This window comes from Salmo salar, chromosome ssa14, assembly GCF_905237065.1.
Source record: "Salmo salar chromosome ssa14, Ssal_v3.1, whole genome shotgun sequence".
Taxonomy (NCBI): domain Eukaryota; kingdom Metazoa; phylum Chordata; class Actinopteri; order Salmoniformes; family Salmonidae; genus Salmo; species Salmo salar.
The window spans coordinates 36,785,980-36,803,923 of NC_059455.1; the positions used below are offsets into that span (position 1 = coordinate 36,785,980).

The 17,944-nt window shown below is 45.7% G+C and overlaps 1 protein-coding gene across 4 annotated transcripts in view; it reads left to right on the forward strand.

Annotated features, from left to right (window-relative positions):
• LOC106569453 (ephrin type-A receptor 3-like) overlaps positions 1-17,944 on the forward strand; it is a 242,004-nt gene that overhangs the window by 197,134 nt on the left and 26,926 nt on the right. For all 4 annotated transcript variants that reach the window (XM_045694299.1, XM_045694300.1, XM_045694301.1 and 1 more), the window contains 3 exons: positions 6,728-6,795; positions 7,600-7,725; positions 8,676-8,861. In XM_045694299.1, the coding sequence (XP_045550255.1) occupies positions 6,728-6,795; positions 7,600-7,725; positions 8,676-8,861 (380 nt within the window). The remainder of the gene's footprint in view (positions 1-6,727; positions 6,796-7,599; positions 7,726-8,675; positions 8,862-17,944) is intronic.

Here is a 17,944-nt window from a genome sequence, read left to right on the forward strand (position 1 = left end):
ATGTTGGTCTATGTACTTCAAACAATGTGTATGCAGGTTGCTTATGATTGTGTGTTTTTCTCCCTGCCTCCCCCAGGCCTCTCCCTCTCTCACCCCAGTCCCAGACATAGACAGTATCCTCTAAAGGGCCCATTTTAGGCTGAGTTATTCCATCTGTTCAGCTGTGTAAAAACACAGGGATTAGGCACTGAACTACTGTCATATTAACTGAGGCTAACAAGACCTCATTCCCCCCATCACCTCTAATTCCTCTCCTCTTTTTCCCTCTCACTCATTTTACTCTCCCTTTCACTCCTTTTCCCAGGTCCAGAACACATTCAAGGAAGCGTACATACAGTATTATTCAGAGCCATGAGTGCATGGAACTCCCTTCCACCTTATATAGAGCAAGTGAACAGCAAACCTGGTTTAAAAATACAAATAAAGCAACACCTCACGGCATAATGCCTCTCCCCATGTAACCTACTGGTTGTGTGTATGTACTGACATGTAACCTACTGGTTGTGTGTATGTACTGACATGTAACCTACTGGTTGTGTGTATGTACTGACATGTGACCTACTGGTTGTGTGTATGTACTGACATGTGACCTACTGGTTGTGTGTATGTACTGACATGTGACCTACTGGTTGTGTGTATGTACTGACATGCGACCTACTGGTTGTGTGTATCTACTGACATGTGACCTACTGGTTGTGTGTATGTACTGACATGCGACCTACTGGTTGTGTGAATGTACTGACATGTGACCTACTGGTTGTATGTATGTACTGACATGTGACCTACTGGTTGTGTGTATGTACTGACATGCGACCTACTGGTTGTGTGTATGTACTGACATGCGACCTACTGGTTGTGTGTATGTACTGACATGCGACCTACTGGTTGTGTGAATGTACTGACATGTGACCTACTGGTTGTGTGTATGTACTGACATGTGACCTACTGGTTGTGTGTATGTACTGACATGCGACCTACTGGTTGTGTGTATGTACTGACATGCGACCTACTGGTTGTGTGAATGTACTGACATGTGACCTACTGGTTGTATGAATATACTGACATGTGACCTACTGGTTGTGTGTATGTACTGACATGCGACCTACTGGTTGTGTGTATGTACTGACATGTGACCTACTTGTTGTGTGTATGTACTGACATGTGACCTACTGGTTGTGTGTATGTACTGACATGCGATCTACTGGTTGTGTGAATGTACTGACATGTGACCTACTGGTTGTGTGAATGTACTGACATGCGACCTACTGGTTGTGTGTATGTACTGACATGCGACCTACTGGTTGTGTGCATGTACTGACATGCGACCTACTGGTTGTGTGTATGTACTGACATGTGACCTACTTGTTGTGTGTATGTACTGACATGTGACCTACTTGTTGTGTGTATGTACTGACATGTGACCTACTGGTTGTGTGTATGTACTGACATGTGACCTACTGGTTGTGTGTATGTACTGACATGTATGTGTAACTGTTTGATGCACACACATGTTATTGTTTTTAAATGTAAATTGTAAAGTCTTTGGTCTGTAATGTATTTTTCGTTGTGTGTCGGACCCCAGTAAGACTAGCTGTTGCCATTGGCGTCGGCTAATGGAGATCCTAATAAATCAAATCAAATCAAAATGCCTAGTAGCCTTATCCATTTCCCCTGTCTCACTGGTAGACAGTTTTTCTCTCCCTCCATCTATAGCAGGTGTTTGTCCTATCCCTCCCTCCATCTATAGCAGGTGCTTGTCCTATCCCTCCCTCCATCTATAGCAGGTGCTTGTCCTATCCCTCCCTCCATCTATAGCAGGTGTTTGTCCTATCCCTCTCTCCATCTATAGCAGGTGCTTGTCCTATCCCTCTCCCCATCTATAGCAGGTGCTTGTCCTATCCCTCCCTCCATCTATAGCAGGTGCTTGTCCTATCCCTCTCCCCATCTATAGCAGGTGCTTGTCCTATCCCTCCCTCCATCTATAGCAGGTGCTTGTCCTATCCCTCTCCCCATCTATAGCAGGTGCTTGTCCTATCCCTCCCTCCATCTATAGCAGGTGCTTGTCCTATCCCTCCCCCCATCTATAGCAGGTGCTTGTCCTATCCCTCCCTCCATCTATAGCAGGTGCTTGTCCTATCCCTCCCTCCATCTATAGCAGGTGCTTGTCCTATCCCTCTCCCCATCTATAGCAGGTGCTTGTCCTATCCCTCCCTCCATCTATAGCAGGTGCTTGTCCTATCCCTCCCTCCATCTATAGCAGGTGCTTGTCCTATCCCTCTCCCCATCTATAGCAGGTGCTTGTCCTATCCCTCTCCCCATCTATAGCAGGTGCTTGTCCTATCACTCCCTCCATCTATAGCAGGTGCTTGTCCTATCCCTCTCCCCATCTATAGCAGGTGCTTGTCCTATCCCTCCCTCCATCTATAGCAGGTGCTTGTCCTATCCCTCCCTCCATCTATAGCAGGTGCTTGTCCTATCCCTCTCCCCATCTATAACAGGTGCTTGTCCTATCCCTCCCTCCATCTATAGCAGGTGCTTGTCCTATCCCTCTCCCCATCTATAGCAGGTGCTTGTCCTATCCCTCCCTCCATCTATAGCAGGTACTTGTCCTATCCTTCCCTCCATCTATAGCAGGTGCTTGTCCTATCCCTCTCCCCATCTATAGCAGGTGCTTGTCCTATCCCTCCCTCCATCTATAGCAGGTGCTTGTCCTATCCCTCCCTCCATCTATAGCAGGTGCTTGTCCTATCCCTCCCTCCATCTATAGCAGGTGCTTGTCCTATCCCTCCCTCCATCTATAGCAGGTGCTTGTCCTATCCCTCCCTACATCTATAGCAGGTGCTTGTCCTATCCCTCCCTCCATCTATAGCAGGTGCTTGTCCTATCCCTCCCTCCATCTATAGCAGGTGCTTGTCCTATCCCTCTCCCCATCTATAGCAGGTGCTTGTCCTATCCCTCCCTCCATCTATAGCAGGTGCTTGTCCTATCCCTCCCTCCATCTATAGCAGGTGCTTGTCCTATCCCTCCCTCCATCTATAGCAGGTGCTTGTCCTATCCCTCCCTCCATCTATAGCAGGTGCTTGTCCTATCCCTCTCCCCATCTATAGCAGGTGCTTGTCCTATCCCTCCCTCCATCTATAGCAGGTGCTTGTCCTATCCCTCTCCCCATCTATAGCAGGTGCTTGTCCTATCCCTCCCTCCATCTATAGCAGGTGCTTGTCCTATCCCTCCCCCCATCTATAGCAGGTGCTTGTCCTATCCCTCCCTCCATCTATAGCAGGTGCTTGTCCTATCCCTCCCTCCATCTATAGCAGGTGCTTGTCCTATCCCTCTCCCCATCTATAGCAGGTGCTTGTCCTATCCCTCCCTCCATCTATAGCAGGTGCTTGTCCTATCCCTCCCTCCATCTATAGCAGGTGCTTGTCCTATCCCTCTCCCCATCTATAGCAGGTGCTTGTCCTATCCCTCCCCTCCATCTATAGCAGGTGCTTGTCCTATCCCTCTCCCCATCTATAGCAGGTGCTTGTCCTATCCCTCCCTCCATCTATAGCAGGTGCTTGTCCTATCCCTCCCTCCATCTATAGCAGGTGCTTGTCCTATCCCTCTCCCCATCTATAGCAGGTGCTTGTCCTATCCCTCCCTCCATCTATAGCAGGTGCTTGTCCTATCCCTCCCTCCATCTATAGCAGGTGCTTGTCCTATCCCTCCCTCCATCTATAGCAGGTGCTTGTCCTATCCCTCCCTCCATCTATAGCAGGTGCTTGTCCTATCCCTCCCTCCATCTATAGCAGGTGCTTGTCCTATCCCTCTCCCCATCTATAGCAGGTGCTTGTCCTATCCCTCCCTCCATCTATAGCAGGTGCTTGTCCTATCCCTCCCTCCATCTATAGCAGGTGCTTGTCCTATCCCTCTCCCCATCTATAGCAGGTGCTTGTCCTATCCCTCCCTCCATCTATAGCAGGTGCTTGTCCTATCCCTCTCCCCATCTATAGCAGGTGCTTGTCCTATCCCTCCCTCCATCTATAGCAGGTACTTGTCCTATCCCTCCCTCCATCTATAGCAGGTGCTTGTCCTATCCCTCTCCCCATCTATAGCAGGTGCTTGTCCTATCCCTCCCTCCATCTATAGCAGGTGCTTGTCCTATCCCTCCCTCCATCTATAGCAGGTGCTTGTCCTATCCCTCCCTCCATCTATAGCAGGTGCTTGTCCTATCCCTCCCTCCATCTATAGCAGGTGCTTGTCCTATCCCTCTCCCCATCTATAGCAGGTGCTTGTCCTATCCCTCTCCCCATCTATAGCAGGTGCTTGTCCTATCCCTCCCTCCATCTATAGCAGGTGCTTGTCCTATCCCTCCCTCCATCTATAGCAGGTGCTTGTCCTATCCCTCCCTCCATCTATAGCAGGTGCTTGTCCTATCCCTCCCTCCATCTATAGCAGGTGCTTGTCCTATCCCTCTCCCCATCTATAGCAGGTGCTTGTCCTATCCCTCCCTCCATCTATAGCAGGTGCTTGTCCTATCCCTCTCCCCATCTATAGCAGGTGCTTGTCCTATCCCTCCCTCCATCTATAGCAGGTGCTTGTCCTATCCCTCCCCCCATCTATAGCAGGTGCTTGTCCTATCCCTCCCTCCATCTATAGCAGGTGCTTGTCCTATCCCTCCCTCCATCTATAGCAGGTGCTTGTCCTATCCCTCTCCCCATCTATAGCAGGTGCTTATCCTATCCCTCCCTCCATCTATAGCAGGTGCTTGTCCTATCCCTCCCTCCATCTATAGCAGGTGCTTGTCCTATCCCTCTCCCCATCTATAGCAGGTGCTTGTCCTATCCCTCTCCCCATCTATAGCAGGTGCTTGTCCTATCCCTCCCTCCATCTATAGCAGGTGCTTGTCCTATCCCTCTCCCCATCTATAGCAGGTGCTTGTCCTATCCCTCCCTCCATCTATAGCAGGTGCTTGTCCTATCCCTCCCTCCATCTATAGCAGGTGCTTGTCCTATCCCTCTCCCCATCTATAGCAGGTGCTTGTCCTATCCCTCCCTCCATCTATAGCAGGTGCTTGTCCTATCCCTCTCCCCATCTATAGCAGGTGCTTGTCCTATCCCTCCCTCCATCTATAGCAGGTACTTGTCCTATCCCTCCCTCCATCTATAGCAGGTGCTTGTCCTATCCCTCTCCCCATCTATAGCAGGTGCTTGTCCTATCCCTCCCTCCATCTATAGCAGGTGCTTGTCCTATCCCTCCCTCCATCTATAGCAGGTGCTTGTCCTATCCCTCCCTCCATCTATAGCAGGTGCTTGTCCTATCCCTCCCTCCATCTATAGCAGGTGCTTGTCCTATCCCTCTCCCCATCTATAGCAGGTGCTTGTCCTATCCCTCCCTCCATCTATAGCAGGTGCTTGTCCTATCCCTCTCCCCATCTATAGCAGGGGCTTGTCCTATCCCTCTCCCCATCTCTAGTTGGTGTCAAAATGTAAAAGAGGTTGATCACAGCTCTTGGAACTGATCCCAAACCAATTATAATCAGAATGTCTTTCAGATGTACTGGGCCCTGCATAGGATGTAAAAGATGGAGGGGCTTTCTTTTCTAGAAAAACATCCCTTCATAAGTCTTCATAATGAGAAGAGATGATAGGAGAGAGGGGGAGGAGTGGAGAGGGGGAATGAAGAGACAGCAAGTGAAGAGAGAAGAGGAAATGATGGTTTGAAGGAAAAGAGCAGAGGAAATGAAAGGAAAAGATCATAGAGGAGAGCAAAGAAGAAGGGAGAAGAGGAGCCAAGAAAGAAACCATTTATGTGCTGTTTTAGTACCTGACAATGTGAAAATTGATTTTACGCTTTTATGTATTGGGCTAAAACCTTCATGCTGTATTTAAGTGAGCGTTAAATGTAACGGTGTTTCGTGTGAATTGGCTTATTAAATGAGCTGTTTTCCTACTGAAGTTTTACAGAGCGGAGAAAAGCTAATATTAACCCCTCTGCCCCCAACCCCGACCCAACCTCTCACAAAGAGTGGCGCTTTTTAAACAGAGCAAGTTTAACACTTCCTCACAGCTGGTTTGATCAATCGATTGATGGTTGTTATCGATTGCTGGATTGATCGGCTCTGCAGTGTGTATGTGTGTGTGTGTGTGTGTGTGTGTGTGTGTGTGTGTGTGTGTGTGTGTGTGTGTGTGTGTGTGTGTGTGTGTGTGTGTGTGTGTGTGTGTGTGTGTGTGTGTGTGTGTGTGTGGTACCCCATGGAGGTTTAGGCAGAGACAGTTAATGACCAGAAGGGCTGATCGAAGAGTTAAAGAGGTGGTATGTAGGAATACATGGTAACACATGGACCTCTAATTAAAGGGGATGACTAGAGCCTGGAGGGTGACCACACACACACACAAGCACAAGCAAACACATAGACACTTAATAACAAACTCAGGCTATTTCACACAGCAAGAAAAGGCCCAGAGAGGGAATCAGAGAAAGGGAGAGCGAGAGAAGGGGGGGAGAGAGAGAGAAGGAGGAGGAGAGAGAGAGTGAAGGACTACTACTCTCACAACACACAACACACAAAACACACAACACACGCACACAAGACACACGACTCTCACTCACAACACACACAAGACACACAACTCTCACACAAGACACACAACACACACACACACTAGACACACAACTCTCACACCCGCACAAGCACACACACACAAACCATGATGTCATTAACCGGTTGGTGTGTTTTGTTCCTCAGACACTGTGGATACATCAAAGCCAAGCAGGACCCTGACGAAGAGAAGCTGCAGTTTCAACATGGAAGAGGTACACAGTATGCACACACACACAACCCTCTCAAATATACAGTAGAGGAAGGATATCTCTTTCTGAGGCAGCCAAAGAAGCATTTCTGCTGAGTCGTGTCAAACCTTCCATAATGGGTTATATTATATTTTTATGAAGAAGCTGTTTGTATTTGCTGAATGCTCCGCATGTTTACTTTGCCAAGCATCACATATAACACACACACACACACACACACACACACACACACACACACACAAACAGAGTACACTCTTTCGATGCGTCACATGTTATTGTTACATTTACATAAACAGAAAGTGATTCAGACGATTGCAATCCATCATACAGGAAGATACCTTTTTCTCTGTAGGTGGGAAAATCAGGATAAATACACTCCACCTCAGCTCTAACATTCAAAACATTTGCTAGACCAAACAGAAGCAGTTTACATTCTCAGAGAATCACTGTCACCATCATAAGATGCTCAAGTTTACTTCAATTCAAACAACTAAATAACTTGTACAAAATGTAGAGTTGCTTCTCAGAAAATATATGTATTTTTCTGAGAAGCAACTGTACAAGTGAGGAGAATTGATATTCATTCTCTCCAGTGTTGCTGTGAGTAGTAAACAAAAACAATTCTGAGAGGCAATGTAGTGTGATATTGAACTCTCAAGGATTCAGCAGCCATTTCCGTACTTTTAATTACGTTGGTGTGTTGTACTGCTTTCTTTGTGTGTTGTACCGCTTTCTACAGGAAAGTTATTGAGATCTATCTCCCTCTTTGTTTTTGTCTCTGTCGCTGTCTCTCTTTTTTGTCTCCAGTCAAACTTCCTGGCAGTAAGATATATATCCATCCACACACCTATGAGGATCCTAACCAGGCAGTCAGAGACTTTGCCAAAGAGATTGATGCTTCCTGCATCAGCATAGAGAGAGTCATCGGAGCGGGTGAGTGATCCCTGAGTGGCCCTTACCTAGATCCTTGTGGGACACCAATGGTGCAGTCAAGAGCAGTCTGATTGTTAATCAATCACGCAGACACTTGGAATGGATTTTACATTCAATGTGTATGTGTAATGTAGGAGAGTTTGCAGAGGTGAGTGTGATTACTAATGCTGTATACGCTGAGTATACCAAACATTAGGAACACCCTCTTAATATTGAGTTGCACCCCACTCCTTTTGCCTTCAGAACAGCCTCAATTTGTTGGGGCATGGACTCTACAAGGTGTCGAAAGCATTCCACAGGGATGCTGGCCTATGTTGACTCCAATGCTTCCCACAGTTGTGTCAAGTTGGCTGGAAGTGCTTTGGGTGGTGGACCATTCTTGATACACACAGGAAACTGTTGACTGTGAAAAACCCAGCAGCGTTGCAGTTCTTGACACAACATGGTGTGCCTGGCACCTACTACCCTACCCCGTTCAAAGGCACTTAAATCTTTTGTCTTGCCCATTCATCCTCTGAATGGCACACATACACAATCCTTGTCTAAATTTTCTCAAGGCTTAAAAATCCTTATTTAAACTGTAACCTCCCTTTCATCTACACTGATTGAAGTGGATTTAACAAGTGACATCAGTAAGGGATCATATCTTTCACCTGGATTCACCTGGTCAGTCTACGTCATGGAAAGAGCAGGTGTCCTTAATGTTTTGTACACTCAGTGTATGTGTGTATTGTAAATGAGTTTGTGGAGTTGTGTAGTTATTTATACTGTGTGTCTGTGTGTGTTGTAGGTGAGTTTGGGGAGTTGTGTAGTTATTTATACTGTGTCTGTGTGTGTTGTAGGTGAGTTTGGGGAGGTGTGTAGTGGTTGATATTGTGTGTCTGTGTGTGTTGTAGGTGAGTTTGGGGAGGTGTGTAGTGGTTGATATTGTGTGTCTGTGTGTGTTGTAGGTGAGTTTGGGGAGGTGTGTAGTGGTTGTCTACGACTCCAGGGGAAGAGAGAGATCTACGTGGCCATAAAGAGTCTGAAGGCAGGATACGCTGACAAACAGAGGCGGGACTTCCTCTCTGAGGCCAGCATCATGGGACAGTTCGACCACCCAAACATCATCAGACTGGAGGGTGTGGTCACACGATGTGAGTGATTGACAGCTACTTTGACTAATCTAAGCAGAGATTGTCCATCGCCACACAGTATTTCACCTATTCCTTTAGATATGGTTATTGTTTGTTTTGGATCATGTATTGTGTGTGCATGTATGTGTGTAACGTACCTATGTGTGAGAGAGACAGCGGTGCTCTTAATGAGAATCAGACCTGACCGTCGACCAGGTAGAGGCTCCAGTTACCATGGCAGCCCATGCTGTTGATGTGTCTGTTTGTGTGTGCGTATACAGTGGGGGAAAAAAGTATTTAGTCAGCCACCAATTGTACAAGTTCTCCCACTTAAAAAGATGAGAGAGGCCTGTAATTTTCATCATAGGTACACGTCAACAATGACAGACAAAATGAGAAGAAAAAAAATCCGGAAAACACATTGTAGGATTTTTAATGAATTTATTTGCAAATTATGGTGGAAAATAAGTATTTGGTCAATAACAAAAGTTTATCTCAATACTTTGTTATATACCCTTTGTTGTCAATGACACAGGTCAAACGTTTTCTGTAAGTCTTCACAAGGTTTTCACACACTGTTGCTGGTATTTTGGCCCATTCCTCCATGCAGATCTCCTCTAGAGCAGTGATGTTTTGGGGCTGTCGCTGGGCAACACGGACTTTCAACTCCCTCCAAAGATTTTCTATGGGGTTGAGATCTGGAGACTGGCTAGGCCACTCCAGGACCTTGAAATGCTTCTTACGAAGCCACTCCTTCGTTGCCCGGGCGGTGTGTTTGGGATCATTGTCATGCTGAAAGACCCAGCCACGTTTCATCTTCAATGCCCTTGCTGATGGAAGGAGGTTTTCACTCAAAATCTCACGATACATGGCCCCATTCATTCTTTCCTTTACACGGATCAGTCGTCCTCGTCCCTTTGCAGAAAAACAGCCCCAAAGCATGATGTTTCCACCCCCATGCTTCACAGTAGGTATGGTGTTCTTTGGATGCAACTCAGCATTCTTTGTCCTCCAAACACGACGAGTTGAGTTTTTACCAAAAAGTTCTATTTTGGTTTCATCTGACCATATGACATTCTCCCAATCCTCTTCTGGATCATCCAAATGCTCTCTAGCAAACTTCAGATGGGCCTGAAAATGTACTGGCTTAAGCAGGGGGACACGTCTGGCACTGCAGGATTTGAGTCCCTGGTGGCGTAGTGTGTTACTGATGGTAGGCTTTGTTACTTTGGTCCCAGCTCTCTGCAGGTCATTCACTAGGTCCCCCCGTGTGGTTCTGGGATTTTTGCTCACCGTTCTTGTGATCATTTTGACCCCACGGGGTGGGATCTTGCGTGGAGCCCCAGATCGAGGGAGATTATCAGTGGTCTTGTATGTCTTCCATTTCCTAATAATTGCTCCCACAGTTGATTTCTTCAAACCAAGCTGCTTACCTATTGCAGATTCAGTCTTCCCAGCCTGGTACAGGTCTACAATTTTGTTTCTGGTGTCCTTTGACAGCTCTTTGGTCTTGGCCATAGTGGAGTTTGGAGTGTGACTGTTTGAGGTTGTGGACAGGTGTCTTTTATACTGATAACAAGTTCAAACAGGTGCCATTAATACAGGTAACGAGTGGAGGACAGAGGAGCCTCTTAAAGAAGAAGTTACAGGTCTGTGAGAGCCAGAAATCTTGCTTGTTTGTAGGTGACCAAATACTTATTTTCCACCATAATTTGCAAATAAATTCATTAAAAATCCTACAATGTGATTTTCTGGAATTTTCTTTCTCATTTTGTCTGTCATAGTTGACGTGTACCTATGATGAAAATTACAGGCCTCTCTCATCTTTTTAAGTGGGAGAACTTGCACAATTGGTGGCTGACTAAATACTTTTTTTCCCCACTGTACGTGTAGGTACAAGGGGCACATGTTTACTTGTGCTTGTTATTACATTAGAGAAAGAGTGTTTGGATGTGATAGGTGATTTAGAACAGACAGAACACACAGAGACACAGGGTTGAACAACGCTCATAACAGATCACTATCACCATCAATGTCACTCCATTCTCCCCTCCCTCTCCCCCTCTCTCCCTCTCTCCCTCTCTCTCGCTCTCTCTCTCTCTCTCTCTCTCTCTCTCTCTCTCTCTCTCTCTCTCCCTATCTCTCTCGCTCTCTCTCCCTATCTCTCTCTCTCTCTCGGTCCCTCTCTCCCTCTCCCTCTCCCTCTCTCTCTCTATTTCTCTCTCAAAACATGCTTGTATCATTTCCAAATACTTAGCTCAGCACAGTATTTATTTACAATGCATCACTTACTTGGCTCAATGGTGTATCTTGTGTCTGCGCTGACATTCTAAGCCTGTAGGACGGTAACTTATCAATATATAGGAATGTCATAAATGCCCACCGTCTCCCCCATGTCTCCACCATGTCTCCACCCCAGTCTCCCCCCAGTCTCCCCATTGTCTCCAACCCAGTCTCCACCATGTCTCCAACCCAGTCTCCCCCAGTCTCCCCCGTGTCTCCAACCCAGTCTCCCCCCAGTCTCCCCGTGTCTCCAACCCAGTCTCCCCCAGTCACCCCCGTGTGTCTTCACCCCAGTCTCCCCCGTGTCTCCACCCCAGTCTCCCCCAGTCTCCCCCGTGTCTCCAACCCAGTCTCCCCCAGTCTCCACCGTGTCTCCAACCCAGTCTCCCCCAGTCTCTCCCGTGTCTCCACCCCAGTCTCCCCCAGCCTCCCCGTGTTTTTAACCCCGGCTTCCCCCTAGTCTCCCCCGTGTCTCCAACCCAGTCTCCCCCCAGTCTCCCCCGTGTCTCCAACCCAGTCTCCCCCAGTCTCCCCCGTGTCTCCACCCCAGTCTCCCCCAGTCTCCCCCGTGTCTCCACCCCAGTCTCCCCCAGTCTCCCCCGTGTCTCCACCCCAGTCTCCCCCCAGTCTCCCCCGTGTCTCCAATCCAGTCTCCCCCATGTCTCCACCCCAGTCTCCCCCTATCTCCCCCAGTCTCCCCCATGCCCCCAGTCTCCCCTTGTCTCCCCCATCTACACCATGTCTCCCCCAGTCTCCCCCATGTCTCCCACCCTGTCTCCCCGTCTCCCCATGTCTTCACCCCAGTCTCCCCCATCTTTCCAATGCCCTCCCCCAGTCTCCCCCTGTCTCCCCCATGTCTCCACCCCCCATGTCTCCCCCATGGCCTCCCATGCCCCCCCCCTCACAGGTCTCCCCAATTCTAACATTTGTAAACCATTAATGAAAAATAAAACACTAATATATCTTGATTAGATACGTTTATTTTATTATTATTTTATTTTTATTTCACCTTTATTTAACCAGGTAGGCTAGTTGAGAACAAGTTCTCATTTCCAACTGCGACCTGGCCAAGATAAAGCAAAGCAGTGCGACAAAAACAACACAGAGTTACACATGGAATAAACAAACATACAATCAATAATACTGTAGAAAAATCTATATACAGCATGTGCAAATGAGGTAGGATAAGAGAGGTAAGGCAATAAATAGGCCATGGTGGCAAAGTAATTACTATATAGCAATTAAACACTGGAATGGTAGGATGTGCAGAGGATGAATGTGCAAGTTGAGATACTGGGGTGCAAAGGAGCAAGATAAATAAATAAATACAGTATGGTGATGAGGTAGATTGGATGGGCTTTTTACAGATGAGCTATGTACAGGTGCAGTGATCTGTGAGCTGCTCTGACAGCTGGTGCTTAAAGCTAGTGAGGGAGATATGAGTCTCCAGCTTCAGAGATTTGTGCAGTTCGTTCCAGTCATTGGCAGCAGAAAACTGGAAGGAGAGGCGGCCAAAGGAAGAATTGGTTTTTGGGGTGACCAGTGAGATATACCTGCTGGAGCGCATGCTACGGGTGGATGCTGCTATGGTGACCAGTGAGCTGAGATAAGGCGGGGCTTTACCTAGCAGAGACCTGTAGATGACCTGGAGTATTCAAATTAGTCAAACTCTTTGAAATTGGTTGTTGATAATTGCTAGACAATCATTTTCAGGTCTTGCCATGTTTTTTAACCCATCTATTGGACCAATAGGTACCCTTCTTTGCAAGGCATTGGAAAACCTCCCTGTTCTTTGTGGTTGTAACGGTTGTCGTAAGGATTAGACCAAGGTGCAGCGGGTGTATACTCATCTTCTTTATTTTTATTAAAAGAAGGAAAAACAAAAGAAACACGTATACAAAACAACAAACGACACTAAACAGTCCTGTCAGGTGCACAGACACAAAACAGGAGACAACTACCCACAAATCCCATAGAAAAAAACACCCCTCTTAAATAAGATCTTCAATTAGAAGCAACGAGGAGCAGCTGCTTCCAATTGAAGGTCAACCCCATTAACTAAACATAGAAATAGAAAGACTAGAACTAACATCGAAATAAACTAACAAGAACATAGCCCAACAAACCCCGAAACACTCTAAACAAACACCCCTCTTACATAGGAACATAGCCCAACAAACCCCGAACCACATAAAACAAACACCCCCTGCCACGTCCTGACCAAACTACAATAACAAATAACCCCTTTACTGGTCAGGACGTGACAGTGGTTAAATCTATGTTTGAAATTCACATCTGTGGGACCTTACAGATAATTGTATGTGTGGGGTACAGAGATGAGTCTTTAAAAAAATCATGTTAAACAGTCCATGCTACTTATTATGTGACTTGTTAAGTATGTTTTTACTCCTGAACTTATTTAGGATTGGCATAACAAAGGGGTTGAATACTTATTGACTGAAGACATTTCAGCTTTTAATTTTTTATTAATTTGTACAAATGTTGAAAAGCATAGTTCCACTTTCACATGGTGGGGTATTGTGTGAAGGCCAGTGAAAAAAACTGAATTTAATCATTTTAATGTTCATGCTGTAACACAACAAAATGTGGAAAAAGTCAAAGGGTGTGAATACTTTCTGAAGGCACTGTAGGTCGCACAACAAAAGAACGAATGCATATGCATAACCCCATCATGAATATTAATAATCCACCGAGTTAATTGGATGTGTTTTTTATCTTCATGAATATTCAGTAACGTGCATATGAAAGCTGAAAATCACTCTGCATTTCTTAATCATTTTTATTTTATATCTCTCTCTCTCTCTAATTAGAGATGATAATTTTGACCTTTGCTTGGCTGGGTTGGAGTGGTTTGTAGAACTATTAGAAGAGTAAATCAGATTTGCTTCTCATTCCACAGGCACAGTTTGGTAATTGCTGCACTTTTCTCTCAGAAGTAACATTTTAATGCACTGTGAAACATAAACCAAACACACACACACACACACACACACACACACAAACGCAGACACGCAGACACACACACAGACAAACACACAAACAGACACACACAGACACACAGACACACACACAGACACACACACAGACACACAGACAGACATGCACACACAGGCACGCACACACAGACACACACACACAGACACACACACATACACACACAGACCACACAGACACGCACATACAGACACACAAACACACACGCACACACAGACACACACACACAGACACACACGCACAGACACACACACACATCCAGACACGCACACACAGACACACAACAAAACACACACACACACACACACACACACACACACACATAACTTTCTCACTCATCATTATTTATGATTCATTCAGAATTATGTGTAGACATGGTGGCATCCACATGAATGTAGAATTTTTCTAAAACATATTATATTCTTATTTACAATAAAAGTGACTCCAAAATGACACAATACGTTATTTACCATTCATTTCTATTGGGCACAAAATAATCTGAAACACAACAAAAACAAACAAGCAAATGCATCCAACAAATGTATAGTCACAAGCTTAATGTATTCATTGCGTGCTAGAAATATGGAACCAAATACAACCGTTTTGACTACTTTAATACACATATAAGTGAATTTGGCTTAATACTTTTGGTCCCCTAAAATGGGGGGACTATATACAAAAAGCTCAGTAATTTCTAAACGGTTCACCTGATATGGATGAAAAATACCCTCAAATTAAAGCTATAGTCATTGTCATTGTTTCATTTCAAATCCAAAGTGAGAGCCAAAGTAACAGCACAGAGCCAAAACAACAGAAATGTGTCACTGTCCAAATACTTTTGGAGCTCACTGTTTGTGAGTTTGAGTGTGTGTGTGTATGTGTCCCTGTGTGTAGATGTGTATGTGTGACACTTCCTGTATGCAGTGATGCCAACTTAGCAATTTTGTTGCTAGATTTAGCTACTTTAAAAATGTATTTGGAACTTTTAGCAACTTTTGAAAAGTGACTCAAACACTAAAATGCATTTTCCCTCTAAATGACACAAAAACGATTTTCTCAGTCACAACACACGTGCCTGGCTGCAAAATTGCATTGTGAGTGACATCAGCAGCAGGCGCTCAGTTCGTGCACAGGCAGCAGCAGGCCAGCAGCAATTTAAGCAAATTGCAAATTGTTGGCTGACTGCAGCAGCAGTAGTATGCGTTTGATGAGATAAACCCAATGAATATAGTTGGTCACGAAGGTTTGATCTTGAACAGAACTTACAACATCAATCAACATGTCTCAATCAAAACTGTACAGCCAGAAGTACAGAAAAGTGTTGGAGTCTGTACCTGAATTTAAATTGTGGCTGAAGCCAGTAATTGGGGATGATTGTCGGGCATACTGTGCGTACTGCAAATCAGATATGCCTGCAAAAATGTATGACATCAAAATACATTGTGTTACAGCAAAGCATATAAATAAATCAAAACCGTACAACCCCGCAACGCAGTCTACATTACCACAGTTGGTTAAGAAAGTGGATAACTGCAAAAGCACAGAAGCTACTATGGCACTGGCCATTGCTGCTAGCATGTTCGCTGCTAGCATGCCACCATTTAGGTATGGCTTGCAAAGCTGCCTTTTCAGATTCTGTGGCAGCAATAAACTTCCAAATGCACCGCACCAAGTGCACAGAAATGATTAGGGGAGTACTGGCTCCTTATTTTCTCAAAAGGGTAACATCAGATGTGGGGGATGAAAAGTTCAGTCTCCTTTTGGATGAGTCCGCTGATGTCAGTGTCTCGAAATACCTGGGTGTGGTGATTCGGTATTTCAGTGCTAAAAAAATAACCGTTGTGTCCACATTTCTCGGGTTGGTTGAATTGGAGGGGGGCGATGCCAGATCAATAGCAAAGGCGTTAGTTGAGTTTCTTGAGAAGTGTAACCTTAAAAAAGAGAATATTCAGGTATTGGCACTGATAATGCGTCCGTGATGACTGGGATGCACAACGAGGTGCACATGATTTTAAAGGAAGAATGTGCGTTGCCCAATTTGGTACTCATCTGCTGTGTATGCCGTTCTTTACACTTGGCTGTCAGTGCAGCATCCAGAGAAACCATCCCTAGGAGTGTTGAGTACTTAATCAGGGAAACCTACAACTGGTTTCCGATTTCCCCAAAACGGCGCGAGGCATACAAAGCAGTGTATGCCACCATTAATTGTGGCCAGAAACCCCTGCAGATCATCAAAGTGTGTGCCACACGTTGGCTATCGATTGAGCCTGCGGTAACTCGTATATTGAGCCAGTGGGAAGAACTGAACTTTGAGGTGACCAAGGCCAGTGAGCGTTGCTACATGGCGGATGTGCTCCACACCATGTACATGGACAAGACCAACTATGTCTACCTGACAAGTCATTTGAGGGAGAGCAAATAGATCCTGTCAAGCTTTTGGACAATCTGGTACACCTCTTAACATCAATTTGCAGCAGAGTAGTCAACCCTATGGAAATCATTGATGTCCTGAAGTATGCCATTGATGGACATCTCAGACCATCACCACACCTTGGGTACGTTTTCGAGAGCACGGTGTACCAACTCAGTCTTGCGCCAGAGGACGAAAAGGTCATTCGGAGACAGTGCATCAACTACATTGTTGCTTTAAGCAAGGAGCTGCAAGCAAGGCTCCCAGACAACCTAGAAGCCTTGCGAAACATGGCCTTGTTCAGTGTTAAGGAAACGCTAAAGCACAATAAAAGCACCACTGAAATGATTAAAGTAGCTGAGTGTCACGTCCTGACCAGCAGAGGGTGTAGTTGTGTAGTATTTTGGTCAGGACGTGGCAGAAGATGTCTGTGTCTGTTTGTTCTTGGTTGTATGTTTCTATGTTGGTCTGTGTGGCTCCCGATCAGGGACAGCTGGTTATCGTTGTTCCTGATTGGGAGTCATATATTAGGTGTGTGTTTTTCACTTGGGTTTGTGGGTTGTTGCGCTAGCACTGCTATTATTTTGTATGTATAGCCTGTCGTGAGTCGTTCTTGTTTATTGTTTTCCGTGTTTGCGTTATTCTTTATCATTAAAGATGAGTATCCACATCCCGCTTGCATTTTGGTCATCCATTCCCAACGACAGCCGTTACAATGAGCTACTGGGATACCAGCCCCAAACAATTGATCAAATTGTTTCCCAATGGAGAAACATCCATCTGTTTAGGTGGGACTCAACTGAAAATACAGTCAAGTTTTGGAGTGAAGTGAATAAATACACGAACTCTTCCGGGTCAAATCCATTTGAAGAACTGTGTGAAGCTGCACTCGCTTTGCCACACTCAAATGCGGAGGTTGAACGGCTGTTCAGCCAAATGAGTGTGGTCAAGTCAAAGTTAAGATATAGAATGTCACTGCACACTCTCAACTCCATACTCCTGGTACGGTATGGACTGAAGCTGGCTGGTGATACCTGTTACCAGCATAAACTACCAAGTGAAGTTCTGTAGCAGTTTGGCACCACAGCAGCATACAGCTTCAAGGCCACTCCATCCTCTTGTGCTGGTTCCAGCTCAGTGACAATGCAGTTTGACAGTGAAGATGAAGAGGATTTCCTTGCCAATCTATGATTCATCGTATTTACAGTACATATGCAAGGAGTGAACTTTCTGGAACTGGTGGAGACACAGCTGATGGTGGCAGTGTGAGCGAGAACAGTGGCAATATCTGGAGGAAACCATTGAGCAGCTAGCCAGCTAAGCTGCACAACATCCTGGAGAGAGCTGGAGAGAGATGCCTAGCGCACACATCATTATTGGAGTTAAGTTGCTTGTT